This window comes from Aedes aegypti, chromosome 1 (assembly GCF_002204515.2).
Source record: "Aedes aegypti strain LVP_AGWG chromosome 1, AaegL5.0 Primary Assembly, whole genome shotgun sequence".
Classification (NCBI taxonomy): domain Eukaryota; kingdom Metazoa; phylum Arthropoda; class Insecta; order Diptera; family Culicidae; genus Aedes; species Aedes aegypti.
In genome coordinates, this window is record NC_035107.1 from 52,539,280 (window position 1) to 52,555,541 (window position 16,262).

General features: G+C 38.7%; 1 protein-coding gene across 1 annotated transcript in view; it reads left to right on the forward strand.

The window, feature by feature from the left end:
• Positions 1-16,262, forward strand: part of LOC5568402 (putative epidermal cell surface receptor) — a 666,851-nt gene that overhangs the window by 378,618 nt on the left and 271,971 nt on the right. The window contains exon 2 of the mRNA XM_021849817.1: positions 12,166-12,295. Coding sequence (XP_021705509.1) covers positions 12,166-12,295 — 130 coding nt within the window. The remainder of the gene's footprint in view (positions 1-12,165; positions 12,296-16,262) is intronic.

Below are 16,262 nucleotides of genomic sequence, written 5' to 3' on the forward strand. Positions count from 1 at the left end.
GCCAAGGAGCAATCGTCAAGGTCAAAGATCAAACAGAACTAACCGATTGCAGAACTTTTTCACTTCACTCGACCGACGGGCGACATGTTTGATTCTGCCCTCGTCACCCGCTTCCGCAGAAGCAAGCGTCAAGGTCGGAAGATCAAACAGAGCTCTCGAACATAGACTTAAAAATATTACAGAAAAACTCAATTCTTTAATCAAATATCAGGACAACTTGACAGCAGGAGCTTTAGATGGATTTGACTCGGTAAACATAATTTTCAACTTAGATGAACTTATCTATTAGCTAGAAATCATAGAAGAAGCAATAACCCTAGCCAGGAAGAAGATCCCCAGCAGCCGCATCATCAGCTCTCGCGAATTACTCACCGCCAAGCAGTTTCTTTCTCACGAAGGTCTCGAGCAAGACATGCTAGACAATGTACTGGATATCACCAATGTGTACGTAATCTACAGCAAAGAGATGATCATTTATACCCTCAAAATCCCTAGGATCAAGAACGTTGTTTACAAACTGAACTTTTAAACAAGCTAGATTACAGTTGTAACTATTAAACGATAAAATATATTAAGATGAAGATTAATCGAAGCCAAACCTAGAGAACCAGACAAACGTTTGTGCTGAAAATTTAACTCACTGGACACCACATGGGAGAGAAAAACCGATAAGATTTTTTGAGCATCATAATTTTTAAGGACTATAATAACGATCTACAGATATGTTGGATGTACTGTGAAAAATATATGATTGATTGCTGGTATGCATTGCCCCACCTAATCAAGATTAATCAGAACCCTTGAAACTTCCTTCCCGAGGAACTTACAGCTTTTGACTTATTGGTAGGAAATAAAATCCGCATCGATTCTCAAATCAAAGTCAAAACATAACATTTTTTGTTGCAATAACTTGTTTTATTTCTTGTAATGTTGGTTGGAGATCTTGGGGACAAGAAAGGAACGATAAACGCTTAAGGTTGATACTCTCCTCCTTCCAGTCTCTCTGACAGAATGAATGTTTCTTTATCGAAGCTTTGAATCACGGCAACGTTTGGATTAGCTCAAGAGAGGTAAACTGCCCATAACTGCATAACAGTCACATTCGACATTTTTGACAAATTGGAGTTAATACCGGGGAGAGTCATCTAATGATACATACTTTCGATCAACTTACTAAAATCTGTGAGTTTGTTCTAGAAAATTCGAAAAAAATACCAAGTTGTTTTGTCACACTGGCAAATGTAACCGCATAACAGTCACATTGAGATTATACATGAGCCTTATAATGTAGTAGCAACGAAATTTATATCAGAATAATTTTCTGTCTATTCACCCAATATGCGGTATGAGTTGTGCAAAATTTCAGCCTCAAATAAGCTGTTTTGAATTATTAATGATTTTTTGGAATTTTAGTTTCCTCCCATACTGCTGTAAAATACAATCTTGGTACCCCATTTACTCAATGCCTACTTTTGTCGAATGTGACTGTTATGCAGTTATGGGCAGTAAAGGAGCCCCTATTTGTGTATGGGCCGTCGAATACCAGACCTTGCCCTCAAGACCACAACTCTAAAAAAAGGCCTTTGGGTACTCTGCCACTGCTCGGTCCAACTTACAGTTTTACAGGAGATAACGGTGATGGATTTATACTTGAGTTTAGGTCATTAGTGGATAAAGGATTAGGATAATATCTATTCCACATAGGAGAGTGAAGTCAAAAATGACAATATCCGATGCTTCACTGAATCCGAGGAGTGTGCGCATTTACTTTGAAGCGGGGTTTCGAAAAAATCTGAAATTCACTCTACAGTAGCCAAGCAAAGCCAATCACAGTCAGCGAAGCCAGTGAAACTCACGCCCATCGCTGCTGTAGGCAAAATGCCTTGAAAATAGCAAAACACCCGTTGCTAAGGGCAACCCAAAACTACTGTAGAAAAATTTTCTATTTCTCGCTGCATTTACGCATTTAGAGCCTTCAATGACACCAATGATTCAGAAAATTCGTGCACCCAACATAGGCTACTTGATGAGATTCACGTTTTTGAACTACTGTACTGGGAGAGCCACGTGATTTTCGAGAAAATTCAAGCCTACTACTATTACCATTCCCAGCACTGCTTTGAAGGGTCCATTTCACAGCTGGGCAAAAGTATTAGGGTTTTGCAGACCTGGATCAGAAAATAGCAACTTTGTTTCACCTATGAGTATGTGGGAGGCTTCGCTCTTTGTCAGTTAGAGTGAAAGCTGACCAAAGCCGGTTACGGCAGGGAGTGGTGAATTTGTTGGGTGAACAGCAGCTTTTCTTGATATTTTTAAAAAATGACTTTGACATTCTGACAAGGATAACAAATAAACATTGGAGCAAGCCAAGAATTGAAAATTTTCTGAGTGTGCATTTAAATGCATTTTCGATGCATCAGAAGTGATCCACCCCTTGCGCAGACCTCATTATGTCATCAAACTGTTCGGCTCAGGAACGTAAACTTCAAGGATCGTTCCTCATACAATTTCAACAATGTACACTGAAGCTCGACAACGAGGAATACGATAACAGCGTTTACGAAGCGCAACCTCAATCGTTCATCCCAACTACAGGCTTGAAGGTAACTCCAGTTGATTTGATAAATCGACTCCCATTGGAGCTTTTACAGGAGCAGCACTTGGAGCACCGGGACAACATAGCACACCTCAATCTGACATCCAACAACATTCATTGGAAAGTTAATTTATTCGGGTGGCTGTCTTTCGGATCTTTCTCAACCCTGATGATCATCATTATTAATACCATCATCATCAGAGTCCTGAGGACCGCTATCTGGAGGGGAATTCAGACATCAGCATCTCAACAATCTGCACATGCTAAACAACAACCGGAAGAAGGTAAATCATCCGAGGTCAGCACAGATGTTACTTCGACGAGGTATCCAAGGTTGATACCTCAACCGTAATTTAGAAAGCCGAGGACGACTTTCCAGCAGACGGGGAGCCGTTAGGAAAATCTTGCTAGGTGAATTGACGAATAGGAGCAGTTGGCGCGCATCGAGTAGAATCACGCCACGCGGCAAGCCAATCAGGTGTTAGGGCGCTAAGAATGCGCTAGGTAAGCATAATTACAGGCATTGCAGAATTCGCTCTCATTTGAGTATGAAGCACAATCAAAGCAAGCAAAGAAAAACATCTCATCTGTTGCGGTCCACGATCGTCATTGTATCGCAAGGTGTAACAAGTCTGATAAATGGAAGCAGCGAGCGAGAGCGATGATAAAATCCATTTTTCTCGCTTGATTACCGTTGGGGGTAGGTGTTTTTCTTTACTGGCACGATAAACAATCCACGAACTTCCAATAGCAATAGTGTCCACCAGGCTTGGAGCATTTTTAGAGGGGTTTTATCTTGCACTACTATCCCCCCAATCTGATCAAAGTTGTAGCAGTATACGATAAACAGTCTCTCATAATGTGCAGCATGTTATGATAGTTACAGAGAGCGATACGTGAGAAATTCTCTCAATTTTCTCAGGATTCAATCCCTGCATAATTAGCAAATAGAGCTTAGTGACATTTGAACACACGTAGACTAGCATACGCTCGTCATACACAGTTTGTTTTTGTTTTCCTCAAAGAAACTTGCACACACTTTCCAGACTCATCAAAATGCATATGGAAATATTACCCAATTTGAAATATTTACACCCGGTTTCTGGGTGTTTTTCTAAACTGAGTGCATATTGTTTTCCTCTAAGGTTCACAACTACATCTACACTAGGGCACTCATACCATTGGGCGTGATAACCACTATAAAAGTGAGCCAGCAGCGTGGCTCGCTCTCTTTCTTGGTCAAGCTGTAATAGTAGGTAGTTCCATAAGTAACCTGTGTGTGAATAAATCTTGTGTAGTTTAGTTTTTAAAAACTAATTCGTTACGTGAAAATCCCTAACTCAGAAGCTTTGTTTTTGTATTAAAAATGGAGGTGGCGAATACTGGACCACTTTCACCAGTATTCGCCATGATTTTAATTTCGATTCCTGAATTCGTTACCTACGTTGATTCCTTATGGAGGGTGGCGAATCAGGAACACCATAGCAAAAATGGGTGCAAGGGAGCACACATTTTAAGGAAAATGATTTTCTTCTATTATTTTCTGAGAAAACTTTGCGGTTTCCAAGAATGTTTCCTTATCATCTTAAAGCAATTTAGCGAACGCTAATCAATTGGCAACCATATATCAAGCGTGTGCTAGAATAAGGGCGTAAGTTGCATAATCGATTTCTCTTCATCGATACTCTCTTCCGTTAATAAAGGTGACAAGACACAAGTTTGTCATCATTTTTTAACCTCAGGACGCAAGATTGCATCGCTGCCTAGCGTACTGAAGTGGAAAAATGCTAACAAACCCGCATCTTGTCACCTTTATTTATAGAAGAGACGATCGGTGAAGAGAAATCGATCATGCGACTTAGGCCCTTATTCTAGCACACGCTTGATATGTCGTAGAACGGTATCTAATCCGGGGTAGCGAATAACTGGAACATGGTGAATACCGGTACACCTTCCCTATAAACAATATTTTTCCCTAGGGTGGCCAAAACTGGTACACCTCCCTTATATCTATGGGGCTCTGCACAAAAATCATCCTCTCTGTTTCACTCCTACGTGAAACTTGTAAACAACAAGGCCAGTAAAAGTCAAAATCCTATGCAAATTCAAAACAGTGCAGAGTAGGGTGCCAATGAAAATCGATTTTTCGAATTTCAAAAAATGGTAGTGCTCAAAAGTTTTGTCTCCTCGAAAAAAGTCCCCATGCAAAATTTGAGCTCAATCGGACTTCATTAAGTGGACCCCCAAAGCGGTCAAAGTTTGGCTTTTTTGACCCATGAAAAATCTCCAAAGGGGGGGTACATGAAATTTCCGAAATCGAAATTTTTTTTTTGATGCCAAATGTCTTAGAAATGCATGAAACGTCGAGATCTGGTGTTATTTGGAAAAAATTTTTTTTGAAAAAATCGACCTTTTGGGACTTAGTAAATTTTTGAGTTGGGGGAGTGAATTGAATTTGAAATGAACGATTTGAATTCAATTGCTGAGAAATTCAAGGCAATAGTATTGAAACATATCCTACATCATTGTTGGCCACTGAAAGCATATTAGATGTGATATTTCATTAGGGTGGTTCATTTACTTTCCATTAGGGTGGTCCTTTTTGTTAAAAAAATAAAATAAATAAAAAATAGAATTTTACGGTGGGCCTTTCTGTCGAAAAATCATTATTTGAATGGGATATTAAAAACAATAGTATTTTATCACCTCTTTGATCATCATAGGCCATTTCCTTCATTAGATTAGTGATATTTCATTGGGAATTTGAATGGAATAGTAAATACAAGAGTAATTAAACATCTCCTATGTCATCGTAGGCCACTGATAACATATAATATGTGATATTTCATTGGGGCTATTGTCCTCAGTTTTACATAAGGGTAAATTAAAAAAATATATATTCTCAAAAGATCTAACAAATCAACTTTGTTTGTATAGTTTTGAATCATGATTCTTCATTGGCATGCAACTCTTCGTTAAGATATTTTCATTAAGGTTTTCTTTTGAATAGTTAAAATAAAACGTTCCAATAACAATAATCAGTGAATTCAGTAAAGCACAACTCTAACGGCCATAATCAAAAAGGAATAAAATAATTTTTGAGGTATTCAAATTATGACTATAGCTTGATGGGCGACAATGAAGGGCAACAAAAGAGTTTAGTTTATATTTTCAAAAGAGATTCTCAGCCTTGGGCTCCTTCATTCCCGAAACAAAAGTACGTTGCCTTCTGCTTGCTATAGTACACACGATTCGGTTGTGACAACGTAGGCAATTCCAGTTTTAACAATCAGTTCTCGTTTATTCTTCAAAGATGTAACAAAGTTCCTTACAGAAATTTCGTCGGAATTTTATATGGATTTTTTCGTTGGAGTTTTCAACGGAATTTTCTTTGGAGTTTCCTTTGGAATTTTAATCGGAATTTCCTTCGAAATTCCTTTTAAATTTTTTTATTGGGCTTTTCTACGAAATTTCCTTTGAAATTTTCTACGGAATTTTCATCAAAATTGGAAATTTATCCTGAATTTGCTTCGGAATATCCTGTGGAATTTTCTTCGGTATCTTTAGAAGTGCCTTTTTGAATTTTCTGTGATATTTCCTTCGAAATTTCCTATGAAGTGTCCTTCGGAATTTCATTCTGAACTTTTCATTGGAATTTTCTTCGAAATTTATTTCAGATTTTCTTTTTGAGTTTCCTTAGAAATTTGCTTTGGAGTTTCCTTCCGAATTTCTTCTAGAGTTTGTTGCAGAACTTCTTGTGTAATTATCTTTGGAGCTTCCTTCAGAATTGTATTCGAAATATTATTTGGAATTTCCTTCGAAGCATTGGAATTTACTTTGGAATTTCCTTCGAAATTTTCTTTGGAGCTTTCTTCGGAATTTCATTTGGGATTTCTATTGGACCTTAGAAATTTAGTGCGGAATATTCTTAGAACTTTCCTTTACAATTTTCTTTGGAACTTCTACAGAGTTTTCTTGAGAATTTCCTTACAAATTTGCTTTGGATATTCCATAGAAAATTCCTTAGAAATTTTCTACGAAATTTCCTTTTAACTTCCTTTTTTCATTGCAATTTGCTTCGGTATTTGCTTTGGAATTTTCTTTGGAATTTCCTTAGAAATTCCCTTTTGAATATGCTTTGGATATTTTTCAGAATTGTCGTCGGAATGTCTTTTGGAATGTGCTTCAGAATTTCTTTTAGAATTTTATTCAGTTTTTTTTTAATTTTTTTTTCGGGATTTCCCTTATATTTTGAATGTTTCCATCGAGTTTCCTTTGGAATTTCTTTTGGAGCTGTGATTTTTTCTTCTAAATTTTCTTAGAAATTCCTGTTTGAATTTCATTCGGAATTTGCTTTGAATTTTTTTTATGGAATTTCCTATGGAGTTTGGAAGGAAATACAAATTTTGTTCGGAATTTCCTTTGGATTTTTTTCGGAATTTGCTTTGGAATTTTCTACGCAATTTTCGTCAGAAATTCCTCTGAAATTTGCTTCGGACATTCCGTTGGATGTTTTTTAGTTTCCTTCTGAATTAACCTTGGAATTTCCGTCGAAATTTCCTTAGGAGTATCCTTTAAAATTCCTTTGCAGTTTTCTTTGAGGCTACTTATCAAATTTACTTCAGAATTTCCTTTGAAATTCCTTTATTACTTCCTTCAAAATTCTCTTTGAAATTTCTTTCGGAATTTCTTTTGAAGTTTACTTCCAAATTTTTTATAGAGTTTCCTCGGAATTTGCTTTGGAATAACCTTTGGAATTTCCAATGGAGATTTCGGAATTTTATTTAGAAGTTTTGATTGGAATTTTTTACGGAATTTTCATTTGGACTGTTTTACGTAATTTTCATCGGAATTTCCGTTGAATTTTCTCGGAATTTACTTTGGTATTTCCTTCGAATTGTTTTTTCGGAATTTTCTTAGGAGTATCCTTTAAAATTCCTTTGTATGCTTCGGAACTTCATATCTCATTTACTTCAGAATTTCCTTTGGAATTTCTTCATGAATTTCTTTTAGTAAGTTGCTTCAGGAAGTTATTTTGGATTTCTTTGGAATTACTTTCGGAATTTACTTCTCCAGTTTTTCAAAATTTTCTCCGGCGTTTCCTTTGGAATTTCTTTTGAAGCTTTGAAATTATTTCGGAATTTTCTTCGGAAGTACCTCTATAATTTTCGTTTCCTCTGGAATTTCCTTCGGTATTTGCTTCGGTATTTCCTTCGGAATTTTCTCTGGAATTTCCTTCGGAATATCCTCTGGAATTTCCTTCGGAATTTCCTCTGGAATTTCCTTCGGAATTTCCTCTGGAATTTCCTTCGGAATTTCCTCTGGAATTTCTTTCGGAATTTCCTTCCGTATTTTCCCTACAATTTTTTTCGAAATTATCTCTGAAATTTCCTTTGGAATTTCCTCTGGAGTTTCTTTCGGGATTTTTTCTGGAATTTCCTTCCGAATTTTCTCTGAAATTTCCTTCAGAATTTTCTCTAGCATTTCCTTCGGAATTTCCTCTAGAATTTCCTTCGGAATTTTCTCTGGAATTTCCTTCGGAATTTCCTCTAAAATTTCCTGCGAAATTTCCTCTGGAATTTCCTGAGAAATTTCGTCTGGAATTCCCTTCAGAATTTTCTCTGGAATTTCTTTCGGAACTTCCACTGGAATTTCCTTCAGAATTTCTACTGGAATTTCCTTTGTAATTCCCTCTGGAATTTCCTTTGGAATTTCCTTCGGTATTTCCTCTTGAATTTCCTTCAGAATCTTCTCTGGGATTTACTTCGGAATTTGCAAAACTAAATTGGAAAGGTCACTGAGGCTCAATGCTTGATCTCTGAGATGAGTGCATCTGAAATCACGAAGTAGCAAGCGGATTTTGTATGAAACGAGGACTCCGAACTGGTTCAGCTTAGTGAAGTGTTGCATTTTGAATGAAAATCACGCAAAACTTTTCAAAAGGACCTTTCTAACAATGAGAGGCTTTCTAGAAAACTCTTTTGTTGTTAACTAAGTTACCTCTACATTTTTCGTCGAACATTACGCAAATATTATGTAGTAGTCCACACCATAATCTTTCGGTCTGTAGATATTAAGGTAGAATTTTTTACAATGACACCATAATTAACGAAAGTGGACGAGACTTTTGCGAGAAATCATGGTTTCAAACTATACGAATAATGATGCACCCTAATGGAAAAAGAGAGAAACTCCCTAATGAAATATGTTAACAGTGTCCTACGATGATGTCGCATATCAAATGGAACTAGAGGCGCATGAATTCAGAGGAATTTAAAGCCTCTCAAAACAAAAATGAAGATAATGGCCTACGATTATAAAAGAGGTGTTAAAATACTATTGTGCTAAAAAAAGGATCAAATTCAAAATTTCTTGATTTTTTTTAATTTTTGGCAAACACCAATGGAAAATAAGTGAGCCACCCTAATAAAATATCACGAATCTAATGAAGGAAATGCCCTACGATGATGAAATAGGTGATAAAATACTATTGTTTTTAATATCCCATTCAGATTATGACTTTTCGACAGAAAGGCCCACCCCAATGGAAAATAAGTGAACCACCCTAATAAAATACCACATATTAAATGTAGAAAATGGCTTACGATAATGTGAGAGATGTTCCAATACTATTGTCTTCAATATTCAATTAAAATTCTATTTTTTATTTATTTTATTTTTTAACAAAAAGGACCACTCTAATGAAAAGTAAATGAACCACCCTGAAATATCACATATAATATGCTTTCAGTGGCCAACAATGATAAAGGATATGTTTCAATACTATTGCCTTGAATTTCTCAGCAATTAAATTCAAATCGTTCATTTCAAATTCAATTCACTCCCCCAACTCAAAAATTTACTAAGTCCCAAAAGGTCGATTTTTTCAAAAAAAATTTTTTTCCAAATAATACCAGATCTCGACGTTTCATGCATTTCTAAGACATCTGACATCAAAAAAAAATTCGATTTCGGAAATTTCATGAACTCCCCCTTTGGAGATTTTTCATGGGTCGAAAAAGCCAAACTTTGACCGCTTTGACTTTTGAGCACTACCATTTTTTGAAATTCGGAAAATCGATTTTCATTGGCACCCTAGTGGAGATGTCTTTGGACAAGAATTGCAAAAGTTACGCTTAGCGAGTAAGATTGTGAATATGTATAACCAGATATGGAATAAAGGCGAAATGCTGACATGGTAGCGAAGCCTGCAGTTGGAACGGAGAGCTTTTTCATTTTTTGTTTTCAATGGGAATAACTGTAGCAATTCATGAAAGATACTCTTGTGGAATTTCTGAAGGAAGTCCTGATGAAATTCTTGAAAAAATCTTGAAAGATCTCCTAGAGGAATTCTAGGAGGAAACCCTAGTGAAATTTATGCTTGAAACCCCGACGAAACTTTTGAGAAGAATATCGGAAATAACTACTGTAGAAATTTCACTGAGAACACCTGAGGGAACTGCTGAAGAGACTCCTGAAAAAATTACTGGAGCAACTTCTGACAAAATTACTGGAAGAACTTTAGTAGAAATCTAGAAACCCCTGGGGAAACTCCTTAAGGGATCATTGGAAAAATTATAGAAGGAACTCCTGGAATAATTTCTGTAGGAAAACCTAAAGAAACTACGGAAAGAATTCCTTGATACTTTTGGAAGAATTACTGGAAGAACTCATGAAGAAATTGTCGGAGGAACATGAGCAGAAGAAATTCCTTGTAACTCTTGGCATTTTTCTTGAAGGAACTCTTGGAGGAACACCTGTAGAAACATCTGGATAACATTTTTGGGGACTTCCTGAAAGAACTACTGGAGGATTTTTCGAAGAAGGAATATCCAATAAAGCTTTTGGAGGAATTTCTAAAAGAACTAATGATGGAATTGCAGAAGGAACTCTTGAAATTGTAATGGAAACTCTTTGTGGAATGCTTGGAGGAAACCATGATTTTAAATTTGGCAAATCGACTAAACTAGAAGGGATCAATCCACCAAAAATAGCGTAGGTCGTATTTATCGAAAAATGTACGTTTTATTCCATAGTCCAATCTACTGGTACATTACAACCATTGGTACCGGCACCCTACACATTTTCATGATTTTTGTTTTTTGTTGACGATTTCAAAAAGACACTTTGATGATTCTCTGAGGCATAGGCAATAATATTGTTTAGGTGAATGACACATGTTAAACAGTTCTAAGAATCTCGTTCCAATTATTTGCATTCAAAGCCATCACTCACTTCATGTCGCTCCCAAAATCCTTCCAAAGCACAGCTTGCTGCAAATTCCCAGCAACTCAATCACTCATCCTGTTTCTCATAACCGAAAACGCCCCCAGGCACTCCAAATTCTCCGCAACTGCATGGAACCCATTCTGGCGGATATGCATTCTCCATCGATTGCTTCCACTGCTATTATAGGTCGCACGTGTGCAACGGTTTGAACGTATACCTCATAGCCACAATTTCATTGCTTGCAGTTTCCGTCTCAAGGGACTGTGTGCGAGCCTTCAACCGTCGTAGTCGCCATGATGATGTAACTCATGGCAGCATCTTGACATGACACTTTCTGTTTGTGTTATGCCTTCCCTCTTGGTTAGGGTTTCGTCGGGTCCATCGCATCCACAGCAGAAGCATCACACAGCAGCCGTTGTTGGTTGCTGGTGTGCCATAATTCACCTTCCGGCAATTTGTTTCCCAGAAGACGAAGACCGAGAATCGCCTCTCCAGAATGCGTGGGTACCTATATGAAGTAGAACTATCTATCGTGGCCACGTGGAGCTCCGGTGGAAGTGCATCATCGTCATATGTGATGACAACACCGGATGACGTTTTCCAATTTGCATCACTGCTCTCCCAAGAAGAAGCTCTCTGCAGCATGGATAGAACATTAGCCGGCAGGTGTGGCAAACCCGTTTTGCTTGGGTCTATCTCGTAGACACCTATGCGAGTACAAAGTCCGGTAAGTGAATCTAGTTAAAACACACATTAATTAAATTGCCAGCATGTGTGCACGCTGGGTTGATGAAGTTCCGGAACTTTGAACGCCCACCAGTGGCAAGTGGGCATCATTTCCTTAGTGAAATGAGCATCATTGTCTAAAATGGAGGTTGGTGTATTGAAAGTTACATATTACAGTTACATGCAGTGAAAACCTAAAATCATTACAGCATTAAAGTGTCTTAAATAAAACATAATAATAATAATAATTACAACAATCAAATGTGGAGAGAATCAAATAACATTAATTCATCAAATTTTCCAACCAAATGCGATCAAATTCTGCTTCCGATTTTCCCACCATCAAATCCTATGTAATCCTAATGATTGACGATTTAGTCACCATAAACCCCCGCCTCTTCGTTTATCGTTCCGACGCATTATCTTCACCTCAAAGCGCACCGCACGATATCATCGCTCTCTGGATCGCCTCATCTCCACCCTCACTTACATCCACGACACTTTTACGACAATGGCACCGTAAAAACACGTCAATTTCCCTCCCCAACCCCCAACACTGCTAACAAAACACACAATCGCTCACTTTTCATCTCTTTCGCTCTCTCTCATGGCAGGTGAACATCAGCAACACCTGGACGCTGCCGGAGGACGGTTTCCCCGTCTTTTATCGCTACTTCCGTGACAAAATTTCCTGGTTCGAGGCGGACGCCGTGTGTCAGTTCCATCACGCTAATCTCGTCACAGGTGAGTTTATTGGTTGGTTTGGTATACAGTCGAAGCTCGTTATAACGACAACTTTTATAGCGACAAAAGCTCTCTATAGCGACATTTTTCGGTCCCTTGAGAAACATTTTGATGTTATAACTATTCTCTATAGTGACATTTCCCTACTACGACGGTCCCTTGCGATGTCGTTATAACAAGCTTCGACTGTAAATATAGCTGCTTCTATACATCTTTCCGACACAAAATCGATTTTCCGCGAACCACTTTCTTTTGGAGGCGGTGAATCGCGAACGCGACGGGTGGCGATATGCTAATTTCACATTTGGACCATCTGGTTTTCACGGTGCTCCCCAAACCCTTAGTATCAAAAAAAAAAAACCATCAATTCTGTGCTCATCACTTACTTACTTATTTGGCTTTACATCAATTATCTTGATAAAGCCTCGCCAACAATATTACGCCAATTCACTCGGTTCATGGCCGCTTCTCTCCATCCTCGACTGTGACCCACGCTCTCCAGGTCCTGGTGCACCTGGTCAATCCACCTAGCTCGCTGCGCCCCACGCCTTCTTGTTCCGACCGGATTCGTAGCGAACACCATCTTTACAGGGTTGTTGTCCGGCATTCTTAAAACATGCCCTGCCCAACGTATCCTTCCAGCTTTAGCTACCTTCACGATACTGGGTTCGCCGTAGAGTTGAGCGAGTTCGTGGTTCATCCTTCGCCGCCACACGCCGTTCTCCTGCACGCCCGCCGAAGATCGTCCTTAGCACTCGGAGTTCGAAAACCCCAAGAGCTTGCAAGTCCTCCTCGAGCATAGTCCACGCCTCATGCCCGTAGAGGACTACCGGTCTTATGAGCGTTTTGTACATCGTGCATTTGGTGCGGGGGTGAATCTTTCTTGACCGCAGTTTCTTCTGAAGCCCATTGTAGGCACGACTTCCGCTGATGATGCGCCTTCGTATTTCCGTACTAACATTGTTGTCAGCCGTCAACAAGGATCCGAGGTAGACGAACTCGTCCACCACCTCGAAGGTATCTCCGTCTATCGTAACACTGCTTCCTAGGCGGGTCCTGTCCCGCTCAGTTCCGCCAACCAGCATATACTTTGTTTTCGACGCATTCACCATTAGCCCGCCTCTTGTTGTTTCGCGTTATATGCGGGTGAACAAGTCTGCTACCGTTCCAAATTTTCTCCCAATAATATCCATGTCGTCCGCGAAGCAAACAAATTGTCCGGATTTCGTGAAAATCGTGCCTCGACTGTTAAGTCCGGCTTCCGCATAACACATTCAAGCGCAATATTGAACAACAGGCACGAAAGTCCATCGCCCTGTCGTAGTCCCCGCCGAGACTGGAACGAACTGGAGTGTTCGCTCGAGATCTTAACACCGTCTATCGTTGCTCTGATCAATCTTGTGAGCTTCCCGGGAAAGCTGTTCTCGTCCATGATTTTCCATAGCTCTACGTGGTTGATATTATCGTATGCCGCCTTGAAATCGATGAACAAACATGATGCGTAGGGACCTGGTACTCACGGCATTTCTGGAAGATTTGCCACACGGAAAAGATCTGGTCCGTTGTCGAGCGGTCGTCGATGAAACCTGCTTGATAACTTCCCACGAATTCGTTTGCTATAGGTGATAGTCGACGGAAGAGAATCAGGGATAGCACTTTGTAGGCGGCGTTTAGGATGGTGATTGCAAGATAATTTTCACACTCCAGTTTGTCCCCCTTTTTGTAGATAGGGCATATAACGCCTTGCTTCCACTCCACAGTGATTTTTTTTGCCGATTTTGTGATCGTAATAGAAAAGCGTCTAATCCGTTGGTTTTAGCGAAAAAGTTTGTTCAGGGAAGTTTCTTGATTTGTAAAAGCGCTTCTTTTGATACTAGCGGCCAGGTGATCAAATCACCTAAAAGTGAGATAAAAAAATATGTTTTTATCTGTTGAAGATAGACGGTCGGTGTCTTCAGCAAAGTTGTAGCACATGTTAATTTAAGACACTTTGTCGAAGACACCAAATTTCTATCTCTTATACATTACCAGATATGTCATTTTTTCTTAAAATGACCGTTAAAAATCAAAATTTTATATATAACTTTTTTCTAACATTTTCAACATTTTTTGTGCCTTCTACAAAGTTGTTCATCTACCAAAACTACATGTTTTTGCTGAACATTGCAACTTGCTATCTCTTTTGGTAAAATAGTTATTCTTAAATAATCGATTTTTATGAGGCTTTTTTGGACTAATAGCATTAGTTTGGACGCAGATTGACGCACTTGGCGATTTATGATTTTGAAAGGGCTATTTTATGACTTTCAATTGACACTAAAAACTTTTGGCCAGAAGCGGTCTATTGATTGTTAAGTTCTAACTAGTTAAATCATAAAAATGCATTTAATTGCGGTTTCACGACAGTTTATCGTTTTCATTACGTTATTTCATATGAAACATGTTGCATTTGACACGTTATGGTAATTTTCATTATATTTTTATTTACTCTCTCACCTACAGACTTCATTTAGCATGGAAATGTGTTTCTTTTTTATTTTTGTTTGAGTCATAACGTTTCACCCAACTTTGACTCTTCATAGAGCGTTACGTAATTTGTGAAGGATGCCATTTGTTTGTCACGCAACTATTATTTGTTAGTGGCAGAGCATAACATACTTGCTCATTTCAAAATATCGCGATACGCAACATGGCCAACAAACAATCCTCGCTGCTTTATTTTCCTCGTTCCTAGTAATCCTTTATAAGAGAGATTCGCGGAAGCTGACATTTTTGTCAAAGTGTGAGCCAAACAAACATGCATTATGTTTGTTTTGAACTTTTCTTGTCAATGCGATTATTAGTTGTTGATTTTTTCGGCTGTTTATTAGTTTGGATATGTAGCTCAACGATCTATAACGAAACAAAATACACTATTATGCAATGAGGAAGTCATGTCCGTGTTACAGTATTATTCTCGACGCCGAGCAAAATCAGCACTGCTGGTCTGTTGCCAAATCATTCCATTTTACTTCCGCTTATCTCTCTATAAAGGATCACTACTTTTTTTTTTATTGATAAAATGTGTTTATTAGTACGTAAAAAAATAATTACATTATAATCATTTAGGCATGTTGAATTTCAATTTCAAGTGCAACTAGGTCTATAGCATCATTACATTCCATAATAAAGAAGACATATTGTTGAAACATATTAAGAATACGTGTTCTCTTCCATTTAGCAACTCCATCCAGCTGGGGTCGCAACAGGTCATCTATGGTTAGTATACGCCATCCATTCAGAAGAGTTGTTATATTTCGCTGCAATAATCTCCACGCTGCTTCGACGCGTACGCATTCGCTGAGTTTATGTTCCAGCGTTTCAAGTGCACAGTTGCAGTGCAGGCAATTTTCTCCATCAGTCCTGTTCATGCGAAACCAGAGTCGCCGATGCTCGAGTTTGGCGTTTATCAGTAAATAAAGCAAACTACGTTGAGCAGAATTTAACTGACGCACCGAAATGTTTGCCCAAATTTTACGCCAGTTTGCTTCTGGGTGCTCTCGCGATATTTTTGGCTCATCAGTCTCCTCCAAATAAACACTACGTATACCGTTGGCGGAGGGGTTTTCTTGGACCAAAATAGGGAGTAAGGGAAAATCATTAAGGATGAGTTTTAGGCAAGGACAGTCTGAGGGTGGGTTAGGATTGTTTTGGTTGAGAAAGGATTTGTAGAATGGAAGGGAGTCAATGTCGCGCACATGACGGTTCAGGAGAAGAGCTCTACATTTCATTGCAGGCAAATGTAATTTCAAGCCCCCAGCTTCTCTGCAGCGAGCAAGCTGATGCATAGGGACCCTTGCTTGGATGCCACGCCACAGGAAATTTCCCATCGTCGCCGTTATCTTTGCCTTATGTGCTGCACTCGGTGAAAGTACGGACGCAATATACCACACCTTCGATGTGATGAACGTGTTTAGCAAAATGATCT